The following is a 22,045-nucleotide window of genomic DNA, read 5'->3' on the forward strand; positions in this document are numbered from 1 at the left end:
AAACCCCTTCTCCCGCCCCAAGTGTAACTTTTGAGAAGAGATGTAACCTTGAGTACATACTATTAGCTAGAAAAATACTGACGGGGGAGGGGAGTTTTGTGAGGTGATGCCTTTTCTAATTGAAGATGGGACATCCTTGGTCTCATCTAAACTTTTGATAGAAAAGAGAACATTTCACTTACCTTTCCCACAATGCCTTGTGTCATGCCTTTTGCAGACTGGCTCTGGCTATCGTCCCCACCCCCATTCCCTCTCAGGGCAGCTGCAGGGCCCTCAGCGTTCTGAAAGGACAGTCATTCTGGTTTGCACCTGCAGCTTCGTGTCTTGTCTATCCCATGTACCCCTACTCTGTGGGTTGACTGCCCCTCATCCAACTTTGCAGCAGGTTCCCAGGAAACATCATGTCCACCCCGGACACCCCATTATGTTGACAGCTCTGAAATCCTTGTTTGCCTAAGAGCAGACTGGCCGGCCCTCTCTATTTAAATTTCCTAGGATTGAGGCTGGAGAGATGGCTCAGTGGTTAAGAGCACTGGTTGTTCTTCCAGAGGACCTGAGTTCAATTCCCTGTACCCACATGGCAGCTCACAACTATCTTTAATTCCAGTTTCTGGGGACCTAACACTCATGGCAAAATACCAATGTGCATAAAATAAAAATAAATTTAAAAAAATCCTAGGATTGAATTTGACTGGCAGCACCCTCATCTCCTTACAACTACCTCTGACTCCAGGAATATCCACTGCCCCTGGCTTCCTCAAGCTCTGTATTCCTGAGTACCCCTGCCCAATTTAAAAATGGGCTAGAGATGGGGGCTGGAGCAATGGCTCAGTGGTTAAAAGCACTGACTGCTCTTCCAGAGGTCCTGAGTTCAATTCCCAGCAACCACATGGTGGTTCACAAACAGATATAATGGGATCTGATGCCCTCTTCTGGCTGCAGGGGATACATGCCGACAGAGCACTCATATCTTTAACAAAAAAGGTGGGGGGGGGGGAGGTAGAGAGATGGCTCAGTCAGTGGTTGAGTACTTTCTGCTCTTGAGGAGGACCTGGTGTTAGTCCTAACACTACATGGTGAACTCCAGTTCCAGAGGATCTGATGCTCCAGATCTCTAATCTCCAAATATACATACATAAACATGGGAACACACATACATACACAAAAATCCTTGGCTTGTTTCTGTTAAATTTTTGCACAGGTGTAATCCCAAGTTTCTGAGGTAGAGGCAGACCATGTTCCTGATGTGTAGCCCCAGCCTGCAGTGACTGGCTAGCTAGGAGCATACTCTAAAATAACGATTTGTCAAGCCAGGCAGTGGTAGCACACGCCTTTAATGCCAGCATTCAGGAGGTAGAGACAAGTAGGTCTCTGTGAGTTTGAGGCCAGCCTGGATTGCAAAGTGAGTTCCAGAACAGCCAGGGGCACATAGAGAAACCCTGTCTCAAAGAGAGAGAGAGAGAGAGAGAGAGAGAGAGAGAGAGAGAGAGAGAGAGAGAGAGAGAGAGAGAGAGAGAGAGAGAGAGAGAGAGAGAGAGAGAGAGAGAGAGAGAGAGACAGAGAGAGAGAGAGACAGAGGGGGAGAGAGAGAGAAATACCAGGAATGATGTCCTAGCTTCAGGTATCTAAAACAGGTGAATTATTTAAGATTGGGAGTTGTGATCAGCATGGTCAGCACAGTGGCCTCATGTCACATACTAGAAAAATGATATAAAATAAATGTATGATAAGCTGGGGCTGGAGAGATGGCTCAGAGGGCAAGAGCACTGGCTGCTCGTCCAGAGGTGCTGAGCTCAACTCCCAGCAACCACATGGTAGCTCACAGCTGTAAGATTTGGTGTCCTCTTCTGCATGCATGCATACACGTGGGCAGAACACTGTATACAAAAGAAGTACAATAAGCACACAAAGTCCATTGTTTATTATCAAGTGTCAGATACTGTAACTGCTATACTTGTGTGTGGTTTTTTGAGACAGGGTTTCTCTGTGTAGCTTAGCTGTCCTGGAACTTGATCTGTAGACTGGGCCTACCTTTGCCTCTCGAATGCTGGGATTACAGGCATGTGCTACCACAGCCTGGTTTTATACCTTCACCTAAGATGCTATGCTTATACCACTGTGCAGGGTGGTGTGCGCTGTGGCTGTAGTCTGCTGTCAGTGGTGCGCTGCACTGCCACAGCTGCCGTGCTGTCTCAGCAGTCTTCACTTCATTGGACTCTTAGGGCACTGCTGCTGTGTATTTGGCCCATCACTGACCAATCGTGCGGGTGTGACACAGGCTTCAATAACTGACTTTCAAAATCTGTCTCTATTAGTTTGCTTATGACTGTCACAGTGTGTGTGGCTACCTCCTGGCAGGTTCATCTGAGGAACATAGAGGCTTGTTAGTAATGTCCATAATAAATGAACGCTTTCTGCCCGACCTGCCCAAAACCCATTATTTTGCTTCAGACGTCCTTGGCTGAACCTCTCAGTTACATACTTTGGCTGAACCTCTCAGCTACATACTGTGAACCATGGCTTTTCTGTTCAAGTTGTCTGTCATTAATACATCCTTATGTTCTAGCTTTATTTCTGCTGTCACGATAAAACTGACAAAGAACAACAGAAGGGAGGAAGGAATTTATTTGGCTCACAATTCCAGGCTACAGCCCATCATCATTCTGGGGAAGGCAAGACAGAAATTTGAAGCAGGTAACGTCTTATCCAGTTGAGAATAGAGAAGTAAAATACATCAAAACTGCCTGCTGCTCACTTTTCTACTCCCAGAGATACACTTGTTTGAATTCCAGTCTCGTGGGCCAGAACAGCTGGAACACAGCACTTCAGCTTGGAAGAGGTCACTGAATTTTCACCATTACAGGATTGGTCTTGATTTGATCAATGGGAAACCACAACAAGCAAGCAGGATTTTTTTGAACCAACCACAGTTAAAGTGAAGAGCCTGAAGTCTGCAACAGACGCCCCAGTCACCATCCTTTGAATGGGTCATTTTGGGGTCCAGGAATGATGGCACACACCTTTTTAATTCCAGTACTCAGGAGGAGGAGGCAGGTAGCTCTCTGGGAATTCAAAGTCAGCCTGGTCTACAAAACAATTTCAAGGCTACATGGTGAAGACCTATCTCAAAACAAAAACAAAATAAAAAAAACAAACAAAAAATCGATGATCTGATAAAATTACACCCAGAAAGCAAAGACGATAAACATGGAAGTTATGAAAACGCCGTTCACTCTGGAGCCCTTGATGACTGATTGATTGGATTTCCCTTTTATTTATAGCAGTGTAAGATGCAATGTCTTAGCCTTGGGTGTCTCATTAAAGTACAACAAGCTGACCACCTGGCTTCCTGTCCTCACTTTGGTCCTCTGATTTCACGTACTATGCAGTGTTTCACTGATTTAGCAAGAAGCGTTCAGGGGTGGTGGCTGTCAGGCAGGTCATCCTCTCTGAACACACATTGCTATCCCCATCCCACCCCCAATGCACAGGGCTGCCACACCACGTGTTCCGCCCTTTCTCTCAAGGCTGTGTAACAAGGTCACTAGAATCCTACAGCCGGATGCTCCCAGAGGATGGCCCAAGGCAATGGCTCCTCCATCGATGTTGACCTACAGGAGGGGAAGAGATCAAGTCAGTCTTTTGGGGACACAAGCTAGCATCTCTGTTTATCTTTGTCATCTCAGGGTTATGCTAGCAAACCACCCTTTCAACTCCCACTGTCAAGCTTAGGAGTAAATACTGCTGATGCCCTTGTTTGTAGAATGCCCTATTCATTGTGAACTAACATACTCAGGTCTCCTCTGTGAAAAACAACAAATAAGTCAACTGAAACTTAACTAGTATTTGTTCATCTCTTGCCAAGATAACCAGTCCTGGGAAATAACCTCATTTGTTGGTTTTTAAAACCCTAAACTTGGACTGTGCAAGTCCACTGGCAAACCAAACAGTTAATGTTGGTTACCTTCTCTGGGTTTAATCCAAGTTCCTTAGCTATTGCAACAGACACTGCTGCAAAGGCTTCATTGATTTCAAACAGGTCGACATCCTCCAGGGACCAGCCTGCTTTCATAACCTACAGGAAAGATGAACTGAAGTCAAATCATTCATTACTAACAAAATGGTATAAACTTGAGGTGCTGGAGAAACGGTTCAGTGGTTAAGAATACTTGCTGCTCTATCATGAGGATGAGACTTCAGACCCAGAACTCATGTTGAGTGGCTCACAAACCCCTACAACTCCAACTCTATGGCATCACATGCCCTCTTGTGGCCTCCAGGGGCAACTTCATGCTTGCACACAATAATTAAAAAGAAAAGATACAGTGATATACGTAATATCTCCCTCAACGATACGATACCCCTTTTAGGAAACTGCCTATGAAAGTAGGTGTGCCATGGCAGCTTCTGTCTGTAAACACAGGGCTGAAGAGGCCACAGTCAGCCTGCATAATGACATCCCATCTGAAACCACTGGCAGTATGGATAGTTTCTATCTGAGCCGTGACGTTTCCCTGCTCCCTCCCTCCAGCCCCCCATTGAAGCTGTCGCCATTCAAAAGGCAGATGATGTTCTCTAGGGACACACACCTGTAATCTTAGCACCTCAGAAGCTCAGGCAGGACAGTATCTAAAATCATAGAGAACAAGGCTCAGCTTCAAAACCAAAAGAATATACTCTAAATACCCCTTAACATAGGAAGTCTAACCTATTTTAAACACGAAACAAACAGCATCTGTTATGTACAGGTAATACAGCATACTTGTATCTGACTTTTAAAAAACCTAGGGGCTGGGGAAAGATCAGATACGCTTCCAGATGACCCATGCACAACAGTTCCCAACACTCACATGGCAGCTCACCATCCAGCCTGTAACTCCAGTCCCAGGGGATCTGGCACCTCTACTGGCAGACATATATGCAAGCAAGACACTCATGCACATAAAACAAAACAAAACAAAACAAAAGAAATGACCTGGGGCTGGAGAAAATGGTTCAAGAGGTAAAGTGCAAATGTCCCAAGGTCAATCCCAGAACCCACACTGGGGAAAAAATGGTACGCTTGGTGGTGGTGGCACGTGCCTTTAATCCCAACTCAGGAAACAGAAGCAGGTGCCTACAAAGCGAGTTGCACAGCTAGAGCTACACGCTGAAAGCCTATCTTGAAAAACCAAACCAACCAAACAAAAGAACCAGGCATGGTGGAGCTCCTGGGATCACACTGCTGGGAAGGCAGAGATGGGCAAATCTCAGAGCTGGAAAGACACCTAGCCTGGTTGGAAAATTCCAGACGATTGTGAGGCTATCTCAAAAATACAGGGGAAGAGTGCAGCTAGTTGGTTTCACTCTGGAGCTCCCCAGGTCTCACAAGTCTAAGGCAAGAACAATTCCTGCAAGTTGTTCTCTGACTTCCACATATGTCCCAAGCCTACACACATACACAAACACACACCCTGGACAAGCAGGTCCAGGTGACAGGGTCCTAGATCAGACGACCAGGAGCAAGAAGAGAGGAAAGCCAAGGCAAGGATGTCTTGCACAAGCTATGTTTCATGCTAAGCAAGCTTTTTAATAAGTATAGCACCTTACATGCAGTTTCTAGGGGAGAATGGGACAATGGACAAGTCAGCAGGAAGCTAACCAAGCAGTGTTGCACAAGTGGAACACAGGGCATCTCAAGTGAGCCACAGACCAAGCACACAATGGCCGTGGGGCTGATAATTCTAGTCTCTTCAGGGGGAAAAACACAAGCTTCCAGGAATTGAATCCTTAACCCCTTCAAGGTCTTGACTCCAGCTTCAAACTAGATCTTGCCACACATGTTCTGTTTGTCCTATCAACTGGGCATCTGAAAAGCCTCAGAGTGGCCTGGTTCTCTACACACAGAGACACACAGTTTTTTTTAAAAAATACATTTACAATATTTTATTTTGTATATGAGCATTCTGCCTGTGGGTATGTAAGTTCACCACTTACATGCCGGTGAGGGCTATGGATTTTAGGAGAAGAGGGCCTAGATCCCTAGGGACTGGAGTTACAGACAGATATGCACTGCCATGTGGTTGCTGGGAATTGAACCCAGGTCCTCTGGAAGAGCAGTCAGTGCTCTTAACCACTGAGCCATCTCTCCAGCCCTCATATATGTTGGTTGGTTTTTTGTTTGTTTTGTTTTGTTGATCAAGACAGGATTTCTTTGTATAGCCCTGGCAGTCCTAAAACTCACTATGTAGACCAGGCTGGCCTCAAACTCACAGATATTTGTGTGCCTCAGCCTCCCAAGTGCTTGGATTAAAGGCATGGGCCACCACCGCCTGGCTTTTTTTTAAAAAATGGAACAACAATGTGTCACTACCTTCTCACAAACCCAGACACAGTTACATACACAAATATGTGACCCGAAAGTTAGGGAGAGAACTAAATTCACTTAAGGCCTGGGGAATACAACGTTTTCACAAAAGGTAAACAGCAAATAAAAGCTGGTAGAAGTAACAAAATCATGCATGTCCTTACACTTCGGAGTGGCAGTGGGAGGGGAGGGGCTCAAGAGGAGCTTGTACAGAACTGCAGTCAGCTGCCCTCAGAGCATCACCAAAGTCAAGGATGAGGTCCACAAAGATGAGGCAGACAGATACACAGGTGTAGACAATGGTCTCAGGAGTTGGGAAATGCAGGCTGAAGGCCCAGGAGTACAAGGTTGCTCAAGATCGTCCTGAGCTACATAGTAGGTTTGAAGCAGTCTGGGCTACACAGAACTCTGTTACAAACATGGAAAACAAACAGCTGAAAGGCTACAGAGTAAGACTCACAGCTTGCTTTATGGCTGGAATTGGTCCTGCTCCCATAATGGAAGGCTCCACACCAGCTTGTGACCAGGAAATTATTCTTGCTAAAGGTCTCAGCCTTCGACTCTCGGCTTCTGTCTTCTTCATAAGAACCACAGCAGCGGCACCATCATTTATCCCTGTGAACAAGGGACTTGGTTTCTACAGTGCTCTTTGTCAGGTATGTACCCAGGCCACCACCTTTCCCACCTGAAAGCATCAAGCTACTGACAGGTTGGCAAAGCCCTTGACTGTGATTCATCTGACGGCATGGTGTACTTAGAAATGGTCAAGGTCGCTGGGTGGCGGCAGCAGCGGCCTTTAGAACCAACCTTTGGGAGGCAAAGGCAGGCGGACCTCTGTGAGTTCAAGGCCAGCCTAGTCTACAGAACAAGTTCTAAGACAGGCACCTAGTCTGTTACACAGAGAAATTCTGCCTCAAAAAAGGAAGGAAGGAAGGAAGGAAGGAAGGAAGGAAGGAAGGAAGGAAGGAAGGAAGGAAGGAAGGAAAGAAGGAAAGAAGGAAGGAAGGAAGGAAGGAAAGAAGGAAAGAAGGAAGGAAGGAAGGAAGGAAAGAAGGAAGGAAGGAAATGGTAAAAGTCTAGAATGATATTGACCACACAACACTGCAAGACTCTTCCAAAAGCAATGGGGAAGGGAGATGGAAGGAAACTAAAGAAACAAACCTAAGCCTCACTCACAGATATTGGGAACTTTCTGGAACTAGAAAAATATGAAGGAGGGCTGGGGAGATGGCTCAGTGGTTAAGAGCATTGCCTACTCTTTCAAAGGTCCTGAGTTCAATTCCCGGCAACCACATGGTGGCTCACAACCATCTGTAATGAGGTCTAGTGCTCTCTTCTGGCCTGCAGTCATATACACAGACAGAATATTGTATACATTAATAAATAAATAAATATTTTAAAAAAAGAAGGATAACTCTGAAGTCTTTTTTTTTTTTTTTTTTTTTTTTTTTTTTTTTGAGACAGGCTCTTTCTAGCCTTGGCTGGCCTGGAAATCCCTACATGTACCAGGTATACCAGGCTGGCTTCAACCTCACAGAACTCTGGTGCAATGATGAAATTAAATGAGTGCCTCACCATGCCTGGCAACTTTAAATTCCCTCCACTCCCTTGAGACAGTGCTTCTCTGTGTAGCTCTAGCTGTCCTGGAACTCACTCTGTAGACCAGGCTGCCCTAGAACTCACAGCGTACTAGGATTACAGGTGTGTACCACCACTGGCCAGACAACTTCATCGTTTTATTCTTTCACACATATGTTTTAATCTAGATGACAAGAAAGGAAATCACTTCATTAAGTATAGATTAAATAGCCAAGCATATAGAAACTATAAGCTTCCCCTTAAACCTAGATTTAGAAATCATGTTGTGTAGAAAGACATATTCACTTGGTAGACCTCATCAGTTGGTTCTTCCCTCAATGCCCTTCAGAAATCAAACCTGATGCATTAGCTGGGGTGACTGTTCCCGTCCCATCAGAAAGGAAGTAAGGTTTCAGCTTGCCCATGGCTTCCATGTTACTCCCATGGCGAGGAAACTCATCAATTTTCACTTCAGTAGAACCTGCAAAAAGTAAAACCAGCTACCTGGGATGAGTACAGAGAAGGCAGAGTGCCGGGAATTGCTAGAATTACTGCATGCTACCCCCCATGAGAACTCTTCATCAGACAGTCTTGCTGTGTTCCCAATCCACAGCCCTTCCTAAGGACAGAGGTCATTTGTATTGTATGCACATGGGTTTGGATCACTGCATTCAGTTGGCTACAACTGAGTGGCTCAGGACTGGGACAATCCACCCTCTATGAGCTGAGCATGAATGTCAGTTATGGATAGGGGAACTGTCTGCAGATTCGGCTTCAGAGCACGGACAGTACCCTAACATGATGCGCCTTTAAGGAACTGGAGAGACCGTTTAGTCTTTAAGGTTGCTTGCTATTCATCATGATGACCAGAATTTGCATCTACCTCCAGCAGCTCATAAGAACCTGTAACTCTAGTTCCTAGGGATCTAAGATCTTTAAACAGTCCCAAGGGTAACCACACACATGTGCATATACTCACAGATACAGACAGACAGACATATGCACACACATGAAAATAAGGTAAAATAAATTTTTTGAGAATGTGCTCCCTTCAGAATGCGAGTGTGAGACACAAGATCAACTCTGCAGAGTAGATGCCATTCCGGAAAGGTTTGGAGAGCTACTGTCCCCTAACGACCACAGACTGATGCTCCACTTTTCATGGAGCCGACTGCATACACATTGCAGCCGTGAACAGTTTGAAGATGACAGTTTCCCATGTGTCCATATCCCATGTAGACAGCACTTTCCAGCCAGTGTGGTGGTGCACCTGTTATCCCAGCACTCAGTAGACAGAAGCAGGAGGAGGCCAGCCTGATCCAGAGTGAGCTCTAGGCTATCTACACAGCAAGACAACATGCTGGGCAGTAGTGATCACACCTTTAAACCCAGGACTTAGGAGAGAGAATCAGGCAGATCTCTGTGATCTACAGAGTGAGTTTCAGTACAGCCAGGGCTACACAGCGAAACCCTGTCTTGAAAAACCAACCAAACAAGCAAACCTAACAACAACAACACATCACCATCAACTCTCTCACATTCCGACGTGTGAAGTCTACACCTCTACAACTTGTAAAGACCAGAGTTCACAAACAGCCTCCATACCACCCTTGGGTGTCAGTCACGCCTATGAACAGGCTCGTGTGGACTGTGGTCTCCATACTCACCTTTCCTGGAGGACACCAGCACTGGCACGATCTCTTTGTCAAAGTGGCCGGCTTTCTGCGCATGCTCTGCCCTGTTCTGGGACAGAACCGCAACCTTGTCCTGGGCTTCTCTGCTCACTTGCCATTTTTTGGCTACATTTTCAGCTGAGGAGAAGGAAAGAAAAAAACAGCATTTTCAAGAGTTGGGGTTTTTTTTTGTTGTTGTTGTTTTTGTTTTGTTTTGTTGACAGGGTTTCCTCTGTGTAGCTTTGGTGCCTGTCCTAGAACTCACTTTATAGATCAGGCTGGCCTGGAACTCATAGAGATCGGCCTAGAACTCACAGAGATCTGCCTGTCTCTGCCTCCCGAGTGCTGGGATTAATGATGTGTGCTACCACTACTTTGCTTCTCTCCTTTTTTTAAAAAAAAATTTTAAATCAGGAAATTTAACATTGATACAATTTCTTGGCTTCTTCATCAAACCTTACCTTTTGATATAATATGATTTAAGAATAAGGCAGTTTAGCTGGTGGTGGTGCATGCCTTTAATCCCAGCACTCAGGAGGCAGAGGCAGGAAGATCTCTGTGAACGAGGCCAGCCTGGTCTACAAGAGCTAGTTCCAGCACAGGCTCCAAAGCTACACAGAGAAACCCTGTCTCAAACAAACAAACAAACAAACAAACAAACAAACAAAGAATAAGCCAGGTTGCTTGGCTCACAGCTAACAGCATGATCTCTGAGTATCAGGCTACTGCATTACTTAGGATCTGGTGCTCTTCGATGTAAATGTTTTTAGATCTTCAGACTACCAGTGTGCTCCTTAAGTTTGATATCCATTTTTCAATTTTAAGAAGATTTTTATTTATTTTACATGTGTGCTTATGTCTATGTGTGCACATGTGCAGTTAGCTGAGGAGGCCGGAACATGGCCTTAGATGTCTGGCACTGAGCCACATGACATGGTTGCTGGGAACTGAACACTGGTCCTCTGAAATTGCAGCAAGCACTTTTGTAGTGAGGAGCTGTGGGCAGGCCTGCTTTTAGTCCCACCACCCAGCTCCCGCATGCCTAGCTTTACACCAGAAATAACAATACACAAACTGTATTCATTAAAACACTGCCTGGCCCATTAGTTCCAGCCTCTTATTGTCTAATTCTCACATCTTGATTAACCCATTTCTAATAATCTGTGTAGCGCCACAAAGTGGTGGCTTACCGGGAAAGATTTAGCATGTTTGACCTGGTGGCTGGCATCATGGTGACTGTCTCAGAGAGGAGAGGCATGACTTCCCTTTTTCCCAGCATTCTGTTCTGTCTACTCCACCCAACTAAGGGCTGGCCTATCAAATGGGCCATGGCAGTTTCTTTATTAACCAATGAAATCAACTCAAACAGAAGACCCTCCCACATCAACTTTTAAACACTGAGTCATCTCTCTAACCATGGCTAGATAGCTCCTCTCTTCCCTTACATTGCCTTATGTTTCCTCACTGAATAATGGTGTGTTGGCACAGGTGGTAACCAATTTATCTTGCTTATGGATAGTCAGTGAGGCTTGGGGCCCTTGGAGATGAAGTTTCTATGTGTTGTTTTCTTTGTTTGAGTGCTTGTTTTGGATGGAGTCCAGGACACTACATATGTTGAACAAGTACTCTAACCTGAAACTAGCTTCAGGATCTAAAATTTTAATGACCATCTTGGTGATGTTCAGGCAGCTAGTATGAGTATCACTTGAGAAACTGGCTAGACACAATGGTGGCTAAGATCCAGGTAAGAACCATGACACCTTCCATGGTCTGCTGGTGTTATTTAGCTTTCTGGGCTGTTGAATTCCCTGTTTGACACATTCCAAGACCTCCTTGAATTTGCACACTCTGTCTCTTGTGTCTACCTCTTAGCCTCTGCCTATTACCCTATTCCTATGACTGCTACTTCTCATGGAATCTCAGTCATTGCTGCCAGCTTTAGAACAAGTTGCTTCACTTCTCAGGGTTTATTTAACTCACTGTCAAATGTTACTTCTGTTTAAGATTTTAGAAATATATAGATTTATTTATTTATTATTGATGTTTTTAGAGACACGGTTTCTCTGTGTAGCTTTGGAGCCTGTCTTGGTACTTGCTCTGTAGACAAGGCTGGCCTTGAACTCACAGAGATTTGCCTGCCTCTCTGCCTCTCAAGTGCTAGGATTAAAAGTGTCACCACTACCTGGCAAGTTATATTTATATATAGTAAAAATATTGATTTTTCAATTGCTTCATCTGTCAACACAGGATACAGGACCAAGATCAGTGGTTCTCAACCTTCCTAATGCTGCAGCCCTTTCATACAGTTCCTCATGCTATGGTGACGCCCAACCATAAAATTATATTTGTTGCTACTTCATAACTGTAATTTTGCTACTATTATGAATCGTAATGTAAATATCTGATATGCAGATGATCTTAAGCAGCCCCTGTGAAAGGGTCTCTCGATCACCCAAAGGGGTAATGACTCTGCTTCCTTATTTGATGAAATGAGGGGGTTAATCCAGAAAAATCATAGCATTCTTCCGTGCCAAGGATTTACAAGTAGAGAGTATCGATGTACTCATTTCAGTTCCACAGAGAGAAAATGTGTCTGTAAAGAGAGCAAACAAAGAGCAGGCAGTTTAGAGCAGCCTGTATGCTGTCTCTCTGCTAGGCTTAGACCCTGTGGAACTTCCTAAGGATGTGGTACCTTCTACTGTCAGCTTCTTGGGCAGGATGAACCTTTTGGAATACAGTTTTCTTTTAAACATTTTTTTTAAAGATTTATTTATTTATTATGTATACAGCATTCTGCCTGCATGTATGCCTACACACCAAAAGAGGGCACCAGATTCATCATAGATGGTTGTGAGCCACCATGTGGGTGCTGGGAATTGAACTCAGAACCTCTGAAAGAGCAGCCAGTGCTCTTAACCTCTGAGCCATCTCTGCAGCCCTCTTTTAAACATTTTTTTTTAAAAATATTTAATTAATTTAATTTTATGCTTGACTGTTTTACTTGCATGTATGTATATGCATGCTTGCTGTCCTTGGAAATTGGAAAAGGGCAATGGATCCCGTGAAATCATTTTGTGGGAGGTAAGAATTGAACTTGGGTCCTCTGCAAGAGCACCAAGTGCTTTTACCTGCTGAACCATCTCTCCAGCCCCTAAACTAGAGCTTTCATGCCTACACATAACAGTCATGTTTTTAAGGTTTTTTTTGTCTTTTGTTTTTGAGACAGGAACTAAATGTGGTGTATTTCTGGCTGGCCTAAAAACCCACACATTACTAAGAAGACTGGTCTAAAACTCACAGAGATCTGTCTGTCACTGCCTCTCAAGTGTTGAGGCTAAAGGTGTGTACCACGATGCCTGCCTAAGTTCTTTAAAAAATTTTTTTTAATTTATTATTTTTATTTATGTGTATGTATGGTGGGCTGAAATAGCTTATGTACACCATGTATGTGCAGTGCCTGTGGAGGTTAGAAGGCAAAGTAGCCCCTGAAACTAGAGTTACAGATGGTTGTGAGCCACATGATGTGGGTTCTGGGAACCAAACTCAGGTCCTTTGCAACAAGGCCAGTGCTCCTGACCACTGACCCATCTCTCCAATAATAGTCATCTTTACACTGGTAGATCAGCCATGGCATCAGCAAAATGTGCCTTTCAGGAAGTCACTTGCTGTCCATTCAGGTTCCTAACAATCTTCTATTACTGTCTCACTTTTTTGGTTTTATGACCTTAAAATCTGGTGAAAATCTGTCATCTTGTGGCTGCTTTATATTGTCATTGCCAGTGACAATGTGGACATACTGTCAGCAGGTGCTATAGGGAACATTAAAGACAGAATGAGCGAGTCACAGACATTTGGAAGGCATGACCTCTCTCTCCTTGCCTGTGTGCAAGGTCTAGCCACTAAAGTCCGAAGCTGATCAATGACATCTACAATTGTAACAAATTCTCTGGAATCAGGTCAAAAGCAGGCCACAGGCCACCTAGGAAAGCTTCTTGAGGTATTCAACACCACACATATTCCAGGACTCTCTGGGAGCTACTGTATGCCGTAGCTTCCTGACTAAAGCAGATGTTGGGACAGGAGGGTCGCATGACAGTCACCAGACTCACAGCCTACACTACGCACCTCAAGTCACACACTCTTTAAACCTTTTCTAAGCCAGTGTTTGCAGCCACATCAGCCTTACCTGTAATGCCCATGTGGTAGTTGTGAAACGCATCTGTAAGGCCATCACAGAGGATGCTGTCAGCCAGCGGCATCTCACCCATCTTGACTCCTGCTCTCAGGTGAGCCAAGTGAGGGGCCTGGAAACAGGACGTGAGAACAGGTTAGACTTGGTGGTCATTTATCCTCTCCTTATGAATGGTCTGGACCTGACTTCCTCCCTCTTCATTTACCCATCAAGCCCTTCTCCCCACTAACCTGCTTCCCCAGGTCAGGGCCTGAAACCTCTTGGCATTAGCACACCAGTCAGGAGAAAGTTGCTCCATTGTTGGACTATCTAATATTTATTCCTTGATAATAAGTAGAGGAGTCAAATTATAAATGTGGATGATTCCGGTGGCTGCAATGACCTTGAGGTCACCTTCGTAGGGATTGACACTGCTCAGAAGTTAGTCACCTGCCTGTGAAACAACCGTCACCTTTCTAGTCTTCTTCCTGTAACAGACACGGCTGCCCAGGAACTCACTCTGTAGACCAAGCTGGTCTCGAACTGACAGAGATCCGCCTGCCTCTGCTTTCCAAGTGCTGGGATTAAAGGTGTGCACCACCACTGCCCGGCATTAAACTTTTAAAGTTGTAAAGAAGACAACTCCTTAAATAAAGCTTTGGCCAGATGGTGGTGGTGCACGCCCTTAATCCTAGCACACAGGAGGCAGAGACAGAGGTAGGTGTATCTCTGTGAGTTCTAGGTCTGTCTGGTCTATAGAATGAGTTTCAGGACAACCAGGACTATACAGAGAGAGTAAAATAAACAAATAAAGGAAGAGAGAGAGAAAGTTAGCTTTGGATACTTGGAAAATACCCTAAAATTTAAAAAGTTTTTTTCTGGGCACAGTGGCATATACATATACACATACACATACATGCATGAATGCATGTATGTGTATATATATATATATATATATATATATATATATATATATGTATGCATGCATGTACATATATATGTGTGTGTGTAAATACACACGCATATATAATATAGCACTCAGAAAGCAGAGGTGGAGAGGCAAGCACTTAAGGTTAGACTAGGCTATGTAACAACTCCTGGGCTAGCCTCGGCTACATAGTAAGCCGGGATGAGACAGCAACCAGCTAATCTTGGGGTTCATTTCACAAAATACTGTATGCTTCTGGAAAAACAGCTTAGAAAATCACACCCTGGCTCCACTGCCTGGCTGATGAGCTCTTCTTCATTTCCCACCCAACCTGGAGAGCAATGGACATTCAGGCAGGGCTCCAGGCTGAGTCGTTTTCTGTGTGTCCGTCAGCAGCACACGCACCCTAGGTGGCGAGGACGGTGGGCACCTCTGCACTTACCTTGCTCATGTTCTCCATGCCTCCTGCAACCACAATGCTGGAGTCACCTATGGCTATGGACTGGGCTGCAAGGCACACGGCTTTCAGGCCTGAGCCACAGATCATCTGGCAGCTCCATGCTGGAACCGAGTAGGGGATTCCTGCACCCACACTGGCTTGTCGAGTGGGGATTCTGCCCACAACCTGGAACAAGGAACACGGAGGCCTCTAAGCCATCAAGGAGAAAGTAAAACACGAGGGGACAAGTGTGGGCTAAAGCCCTCAGGCCAGCTGAGTTCTCAGAGCACAGATGCTTGCTTCTCTCCCTCCCTCCCTCCCTGCCACTCCACCTGGGACAAATGGCACCTTGTGCAACTCCTAGGTGTTTCCACGAGACGCTTCCTCCTCCACAAGCAAGTTCCCAAAGCCTTAAGACAGAACCTCAAGACCTTTCTCTCTAGAGGCCAGACTTTTCCTCCTACTCGGCAAGAAATGTAACTAAGACCAAGGGTGACAGCCAGCCGGTCACGTGGCTGTAAACACAAGGCATAATTCAGACATGGAGAGCATTTCCTCCCAGAAGCCTGGCATATGATGACGACATTTAGGAAGAAAGGGGGTTACTTAAAGAGAAAAACTTTGCACAAAAGCAATGTAGAAAATCGTGCTAGTGTTTTGTTGTAGCTCACACCTGCAACCCCAGCATTCTCTAAGTCGAAGTAGAAGGTTCACAGTAAGTTCGAGACTAGTCCGGGCTACATACTCAATTTGAGACTTGTATGTCAATTTGAGTCAGTCTGAACTACATAGTGAATTCCAGGCCAAACTGTACTACATAGTAAGGCCTTTTCTCAAAACATAAAAACTAAAGTTAAATATATATATATAACAGAATTAGAACCAACAAATGCCTTTCTGTTGGCATATCCGAGATATCCTTCAGTTGGCAAAACCAGAACATTTTCTCAAAAGAAGCAGAGAAGTAGTCAGTCTACTTCCTGCTGCCTGCGTATCAACACGTTCCTTCTCCAGCACCATGTGCACCTGCACGCCATGCTCTGCCATTCTAAGAATGGACGAAACCTCTGAAACTGTAAGCCACCACCTCAATTAAATGTTTTCTTTTAAAAAAAAAAAAAAAAAGCAGCAGCAGAGAAGGGATGGAGTCAAAACTTTGAAATGCTATTATATCTGTCATTGTATGACGAATGGCAGAGTGGTCCCTCCTTTGCAAGTTTCACATATACCCATATCTATGACATTTCCTTGCTGTAACTACAGTTCAAGGGAATCCAATACTTTCTTCTGGCCTCCCTGGAAACCTGGCATGCATTGCAATACACAGACACACATGTCGACAAAAACACCCATACACGAATATAAAAATATATAAAAACAAATAACCATGCATATACACACTTTTTTTTTTTTTAAAGAAAGAGCCAGGTGGTAGGGACACACATCTTTAATCCCAGCACTTGGGAAGCAGAGGCAGGCAGATCCCTGAGTTCGAGGCCAGCCTGGTCTACAGAATAAGTTCTAGGACAGCCAAGGCTACACAGAGAACCCTGACTTGAAAAGATAAAGAAATGAGAACTATATAACTAAACTTAACAAATACATGTCAAATATCTGTATTTTAAGAATCTCAAAAGCTCCAAAGTACTAAGCTTAGTATATCTTCTTCTTTTTTCTGTGCAAGGTATTGAACCAAGTGGCGTGTGCATACCAGCCAAGTGCTCTACAACATTTCCAGCCTTTCCTGGCTTTCCTTCTTAGGAGGGATCATCATGCTTAAGGGCTCAGGCTGACTTCAATCTCGTGACCCTCAATTCACAAGCCTCAGAGTGCTGAGGTTATACTCACAGATCAGCAAGCCAGGCAATACAAAACTTTTGTAAGCTGAAGTGACACTATATGATCCCTCATAGTCTAGTTAGAGTAAAGATGCAGTTTGACTTGTAGCAGGCTTTCTCAGACCTCCAGCTCTCAAGTCATGACACAGAGGCTTAATATTAGTTATGAATGCTTGGCTGTATGTATGTATGTATGTATGTATGTATGTATGTATGCTTGAATGTTTGAGGCTGCCTGTACTTTGTGAAGCCCAGAAGAGGGTGCTCAGTTCCCTGGATTCTGGAGTGAGGGAGGCTATAAACCTCCAAGAGAGTGCTAGGAATTGAGCCCAGGGTCCTCTAGGAAAGCAGGAATACTTCTTAACGGCCTGAGCCATCTCTTCAGGCTCTAAGAGAAGAAGATATCTTTTAGAGACACTTGTGTGGACTTTCGGACTACTGAAACAGTGACCCCCAAACTGGAAGTCCCCACAAATCCTGTGCAGGAGAAGGAAGAAGTTGAAGCCTGATAGCAGGCAGAGGTGGAAGCTACCTCTTAGAAAAAGATCTCGTGGGGCTGGAGAGATGGCTCAGGGGTTAAGAGCATTGGCTGTTCTTCCAGAGGTTATGAGTTCAATTCCCAGCAAACCACATGGTGGCTCACAACCATCTGTATGAGATCTTCTGGTGTGCAGGCAAACATGTAGACAGAACATGTATACATAATAAATAAAATAAATCTTTAAAAAAAGGGGCTGGAGAGATGTCTTAGCGGTTATAAGAGCATTGCCTGCTCTTCCAAAGGTCCTGAGTTCAATTCCCCAGCAACCACATGGTGGCTCACAACCATCTGTAATGAGGTCTGGTACCCTCTTCTGGCCTTCAGGCATACACACAGAATATTGTATACATATAAATCAAAAATAATATATATATAAAAAAGAGTGGACAAAGCAACCTATATAAAAAAAAAGATGCTGGGCGGGTGGTGGCACACGCCTTTAATTCCCCAGCACTTGGGAGGCAGAGGCATGCAGATCTCTGTGAGTTCAAGGCCAGCCTGCTCTACAAGCGCTAGTTCCAGGACAGGCTACAAAGCTACAGAGAAATCCTGTCTCGAAAAAACAAAAAAAAAAAAAAAAAAAAAAAAAAAAAAAAAAAAGAAAGAAAGAAAGAAAGGAAGGAAAGAAACGCATCGAGCGCAGTGTTGGGATGCACCTTTGATCCCAGAACTTGGGAGGCAGAGGCAGGTGGATCTCTGTGAGTTGAGGCCAGCCTGGTCTACAGAGAGGAATTTCAGGACTGACCCCATAGCTACTGGGAAACACTGTCTAGAAAACCAAAGAGGAGGGAAAGTGCTTGAGCTGGACTTGGTATTGCATCCTATAATCCCAGCACTCAGGTGGATCTCTGTGGGTTAGATGCCAGGCCTGGTCTATGGAGCAAGTTCTAGGACAGCAAGGTCTGCCACTCAGAGAAACCCATGCTTTCTTTTAAAAAAAAGATTTCACACACTTTGACAACTTGTCAGACCACTTTGCTAAAGAGACCCAGGTGATGGGTCAATAGTGGGTGTGGCCATAACTTGACTATTTAAAGTTTACTCTCACTTCTAGACCATGAAGATGGATGTGAGGGCTCAATGGGTCTCTTTGCCTCTCTTCCCAGTTTAACCAAATAAATAAATTTCCCGTGTCTGCCATTTGCTATCCATTTTGCTATTCCAGGTTTAATATTTGGTATTATGAAAGACAACTGACTGAACCTGGTTTGAGATAACAATTGTGACATCAAGTTTGGTAACAATGATACTTCATATATATATACACACACATATGTGTTGTTATGGAATATTATTTTAATGTGTGCTACTTTGGTTGATGCCCTGCAACATTTGTTTAATGATGCAAAGATGTGTTTTGATTAAATAAAATTCACCCTGTGGTCAGGAAGGCCGGTCAGCAACTAACTGACATGAAGTGGTAGGAAGGAGCCAGGTAGAGAAGCTTTTTAAGGAGGGGTAATAAGAGGCACTTTTGGAGAGACAGAAGAAAGAGGTAAGTAAGCTACTTGCTGTTCAGCTTCAAAACCTTGAATCTTGATGTTAACTTTTAGATGGGACAGAGATTTAGTTAAGTTCCATTAGTGGCTTTGAAAGAGCGGGTGCCTTAGGGAACAGAATTCCGTTCTCTGCAGAAAGCGGCAGAGTTGCAATTGCTGATTAGGACAGCTGTGGATTAAGAGGTAGCAATAATTTAGAAAAGGACAACATATACAGATGTTGCAAATCCCGGTGAGGGGATCTGAAATGAAAACAATCCTGGCTCCAAGTATTTCAAACATGGAATAGTCAGCCTGCACACCTGCAGATGGGCCAGGTCCCAGACAGAGTAATGAACAGAAGTCGGCTGTGAATACTAACAACTAATTCTCTACAATCAGTTCAATGTATGCCGGAGGGACATAGGGGATGGCAGGATGGTACTTGGGATTTCATGCCTGCTAACCACACACGTCACCACTGAGCTACACACCCAGACCCCATGTCAGTTATCAACACGGAATGGTCAGGGTCACTGGTCTACAACCCAGCAGGAAGCAGAGGTAAATACTCTCCTGCCTCCCCTCCATCCCTCCAGGGAGTGATAAGCTCCCAACGGGTGAGGGAACAACCTATCTCATGACAAGTGGACATGCACATACCTGTTCTTCGCTACAGCCTCCTTCCTGCTGCTGGCACAGTGCCAGGCCCGCACGCTTTGATTGAATGTGTGGCATTTCAGGGGTGCGGAGAGGGCATGCATACTCTCCTATGCACCAGGCTGGCCTTGCTTCTAACAATGCAAAGGCGGCACAGGTCGGTGGTCTGGGATCACTCAGGGAAGAAGTTGTCAAGGAGGAGGGACAGGAGGAATCCTGGCACACGGAACTCTAAGACAAGAACTGTCCGGAGGTGTGTGTGTGTGTGGTGTGTTCGTGTGCAAATAAATGTGTTTCCAAAGAGCCTGACCTCTCCTGGGGTTACTGAGGAGTTACCTGCCGCCAAAACGTGTCCAAATATGACCTCGGACACCTCTTCTGGAGCCACCTTGGCTCTCTGCAGGACTTCTTTGATGACAGTTGTCCCCAGGTCGTGGACAGGCACAGTAGACAGGGCACCCATTGAAGGAGCCTACAACGGAACGGGGGAGAGAGACGGCGTGTGGAACCGAGGGAACTCGGGTGTGGCCGAGGAGGAGGAAGGGGCCACATGCTTTCCGTGCAAAGACTGCTAGCGCCGGGCTGGCACAAGCGATGGGGACCTCGGGGACAATGCAAGGCCTGCCCGGAACCCCTGCTCAGACCCCTAGCTCCCGGCCCCCACCACCACGGCGTGACCGATGGTGCTTGGCAGAGCGGGGCCAATTACGGATCAGGAAGAGAGCGCGTCCCACAGGCAGCCAATAGGTGATCCCGGCAGAGCGGTGGCTCTACGGCAAAGAGCCAATCGCAGCGAGGGGGGCGCGGGGCCACGGGCGAGGCGCGAGGCACAGGTCCGCGGAAGGTCCGCGGCCGGCTAGCCCGCCGCCCCCCTCCCCGTCACGCGAGCCCGGTTCTCGCGCAGCTGCCCGGGCGAAGGGTCGGGGGCCGATGGGTCGGGACGCTCACCTATGGCGGTCCGCGCCGCAGAGACGATGACCACGGGGTCCGAGTCGGCACTCATCCTGGCGCTCCGCTTCCTGCCAGCTGTCAGCCGGGCGCAGTCTCGGACTGAGGTACAAGAACTTCCTCCAGTCGCGTAGGCCGGGCTGGTGGGCGGGGCTGGAGTCCCCACAGCCACGCCCCCACGCGGCCTGCGCGGCACGCTGGCGGGGACCAAGAGCCGGAAGTAGGATGGGGATCAGGCACCCGTGTGTGTGTCTGGTTAGCGTGGCCATAGGCGATCTGGGGATGTTGGGTGGACCTGGAGAGTCTGGTGGTGTGGGAGAGCGATGAGCTGAGCCGACGGTCTAGGAGTCTACGGTGGGGTCGGGGGTAAAGGGTCTAGGGTGTCTTGGGGGTCTTCAAGCGACACACCTCGGGGAGCCGCCTAGCCTTTCCTGGGTAGGCACCTCCCCGCTCCTTCTGGGGGTCCTCCAGCGCTCGACAGCTTCTAGGCGCGAGGCCTCTTTAACTAAGAGAGATCCTTAGGTCATTGGATCGCTGTGTTTCAAAATCCTTTCGGACTTGCCTACTCAGCCACAGTCATTCTGTCAGACCTACTTAGCTCTCTCCTTGTGTCATTCATGCCTTTTGGCGACTCCCTCTGGCCCCCCCTCGCCCCCCTCCAGCCCCTGGCTCTCATGCTTCATTTTAATATACATTTTAAAAGATGTTTTTTATTTTTATTCTGTGCGTATTGAGGCTTGTCTGCTTTTTTCGTCTGTGTACTGCGTGTGCATGCAGTGCCCGAGAGGTCAGAAGAAGTTGTTGGATCTCCTGGAGCTGGAGTTACTGACAATTGTCAGCTGCCCTACTCTAGATCCTAGGAACTGAACGCCGGGTCTCTGGAAGAGCAGTAAGTGCTCTTAACCCCTAAGCCATCTCTCCAAACCCCCAAATAATAATGATTTCTTCCTGGGAAAAAATAGAAAAATAAAAAACTTGTCCTTCTTTTCTCCGTTCATTACTTTTAGCTTGCATCTGGCCCCTCTGTAAGCTCTCAGTAGACAGCTGCAAGGCGCTATAACGAGGGCTTCTTGGTGTCGCTGCTGTGGTCATCAACAGAAGCAGTTAGCTTCTTGACATTTCTCTCCTTTGCATACGTGCCTGTGCCTAGTGTCTGCAGAGGGCGGAAGAGGATGCTGGAGCTCTGGAACTGGTGAGTTACAGAAAGTTGTGAGCTACCATCTGGGTGCTGGGAAACAAAACCCAGTTCTGTGCAATAGGAGTAAGTACTCAAACCACTGTGCCATCTCTCCAGTCCTCTGTTTCCCTACAACTCTGGCCACTCTTTAATCCTGTTTGGTGAATTTACTCTGAATGCCTCTTGACCAATTTTGCAGCAGCTCCCAGGAGCACTGTGTCCACCCCATCACTTCATTTACCACCCATTATGTTGACAGCTCTGAAAT

General features: G+C 45.9%; 2 protein-coding genes across 2 annotated transcripts in view; one reads left to right on the forward strand and one right to left on the reverse strand.

Moving 5' to 3' along the window:
* Nucleotides 1–3,337, forward strand: part of Tcp1 (t-complex 1) — a 32,909-nt gene extending 29,572 nt beyond the window's left edge. The window contains exon 13 of the mRNA XM_038338631.2: nt 3,162–3,337. Within this exon, the coding sequence (XP_038194559.1) occupies nt 3,162–3,254 (93 nt within the window). The 3' untranslated portion in view covers nt 3,255–3,337. The remainder of the gene's footprint in view (nt 1–3,161) is intronic.
* On the reverse strand, nt 3,248–20,664 carry LOC121677276 (acetyl-CoA acetyltransferase, cytosolic-like). The gene is given in 11 exon segments (XM_042055487.1): nt 3,248–3,611; nt 3,965–4,075; nt 6,807–6,961; nt 8,283–8,405; nt 9,592–9,735; nt 13,784–13,901; nt 15,139–15,306; nt 15,308–15,321; nt 19,989–20,112; nt 20,114–20,124; nt 20,601–20,664. Coding segments are annotated over 11 exon segments (1,194 nt in total). The 5' UTR covers nt 20,656–20,664; the 3' UTR covers nt 3,248–3,440.
* Between the last annotated feature and the right edge of the window lie 1,381 nt (nt 20,665–22,045).

The sequence above is a fragment of the Arvicola amphibius genome, chromosome 8 (assembly GCF_903992535.2).
Source record: "Arvicola amphibius chromosome 8, mArvAmp1.2, whole genome shotgun sequence".
Taxonomy (NCBI): Eukaryota; Metazoa; Chordata; class Mammalia; order Rodentia; family Cricetidae; genus Arvicola; species Arvicola amphibius.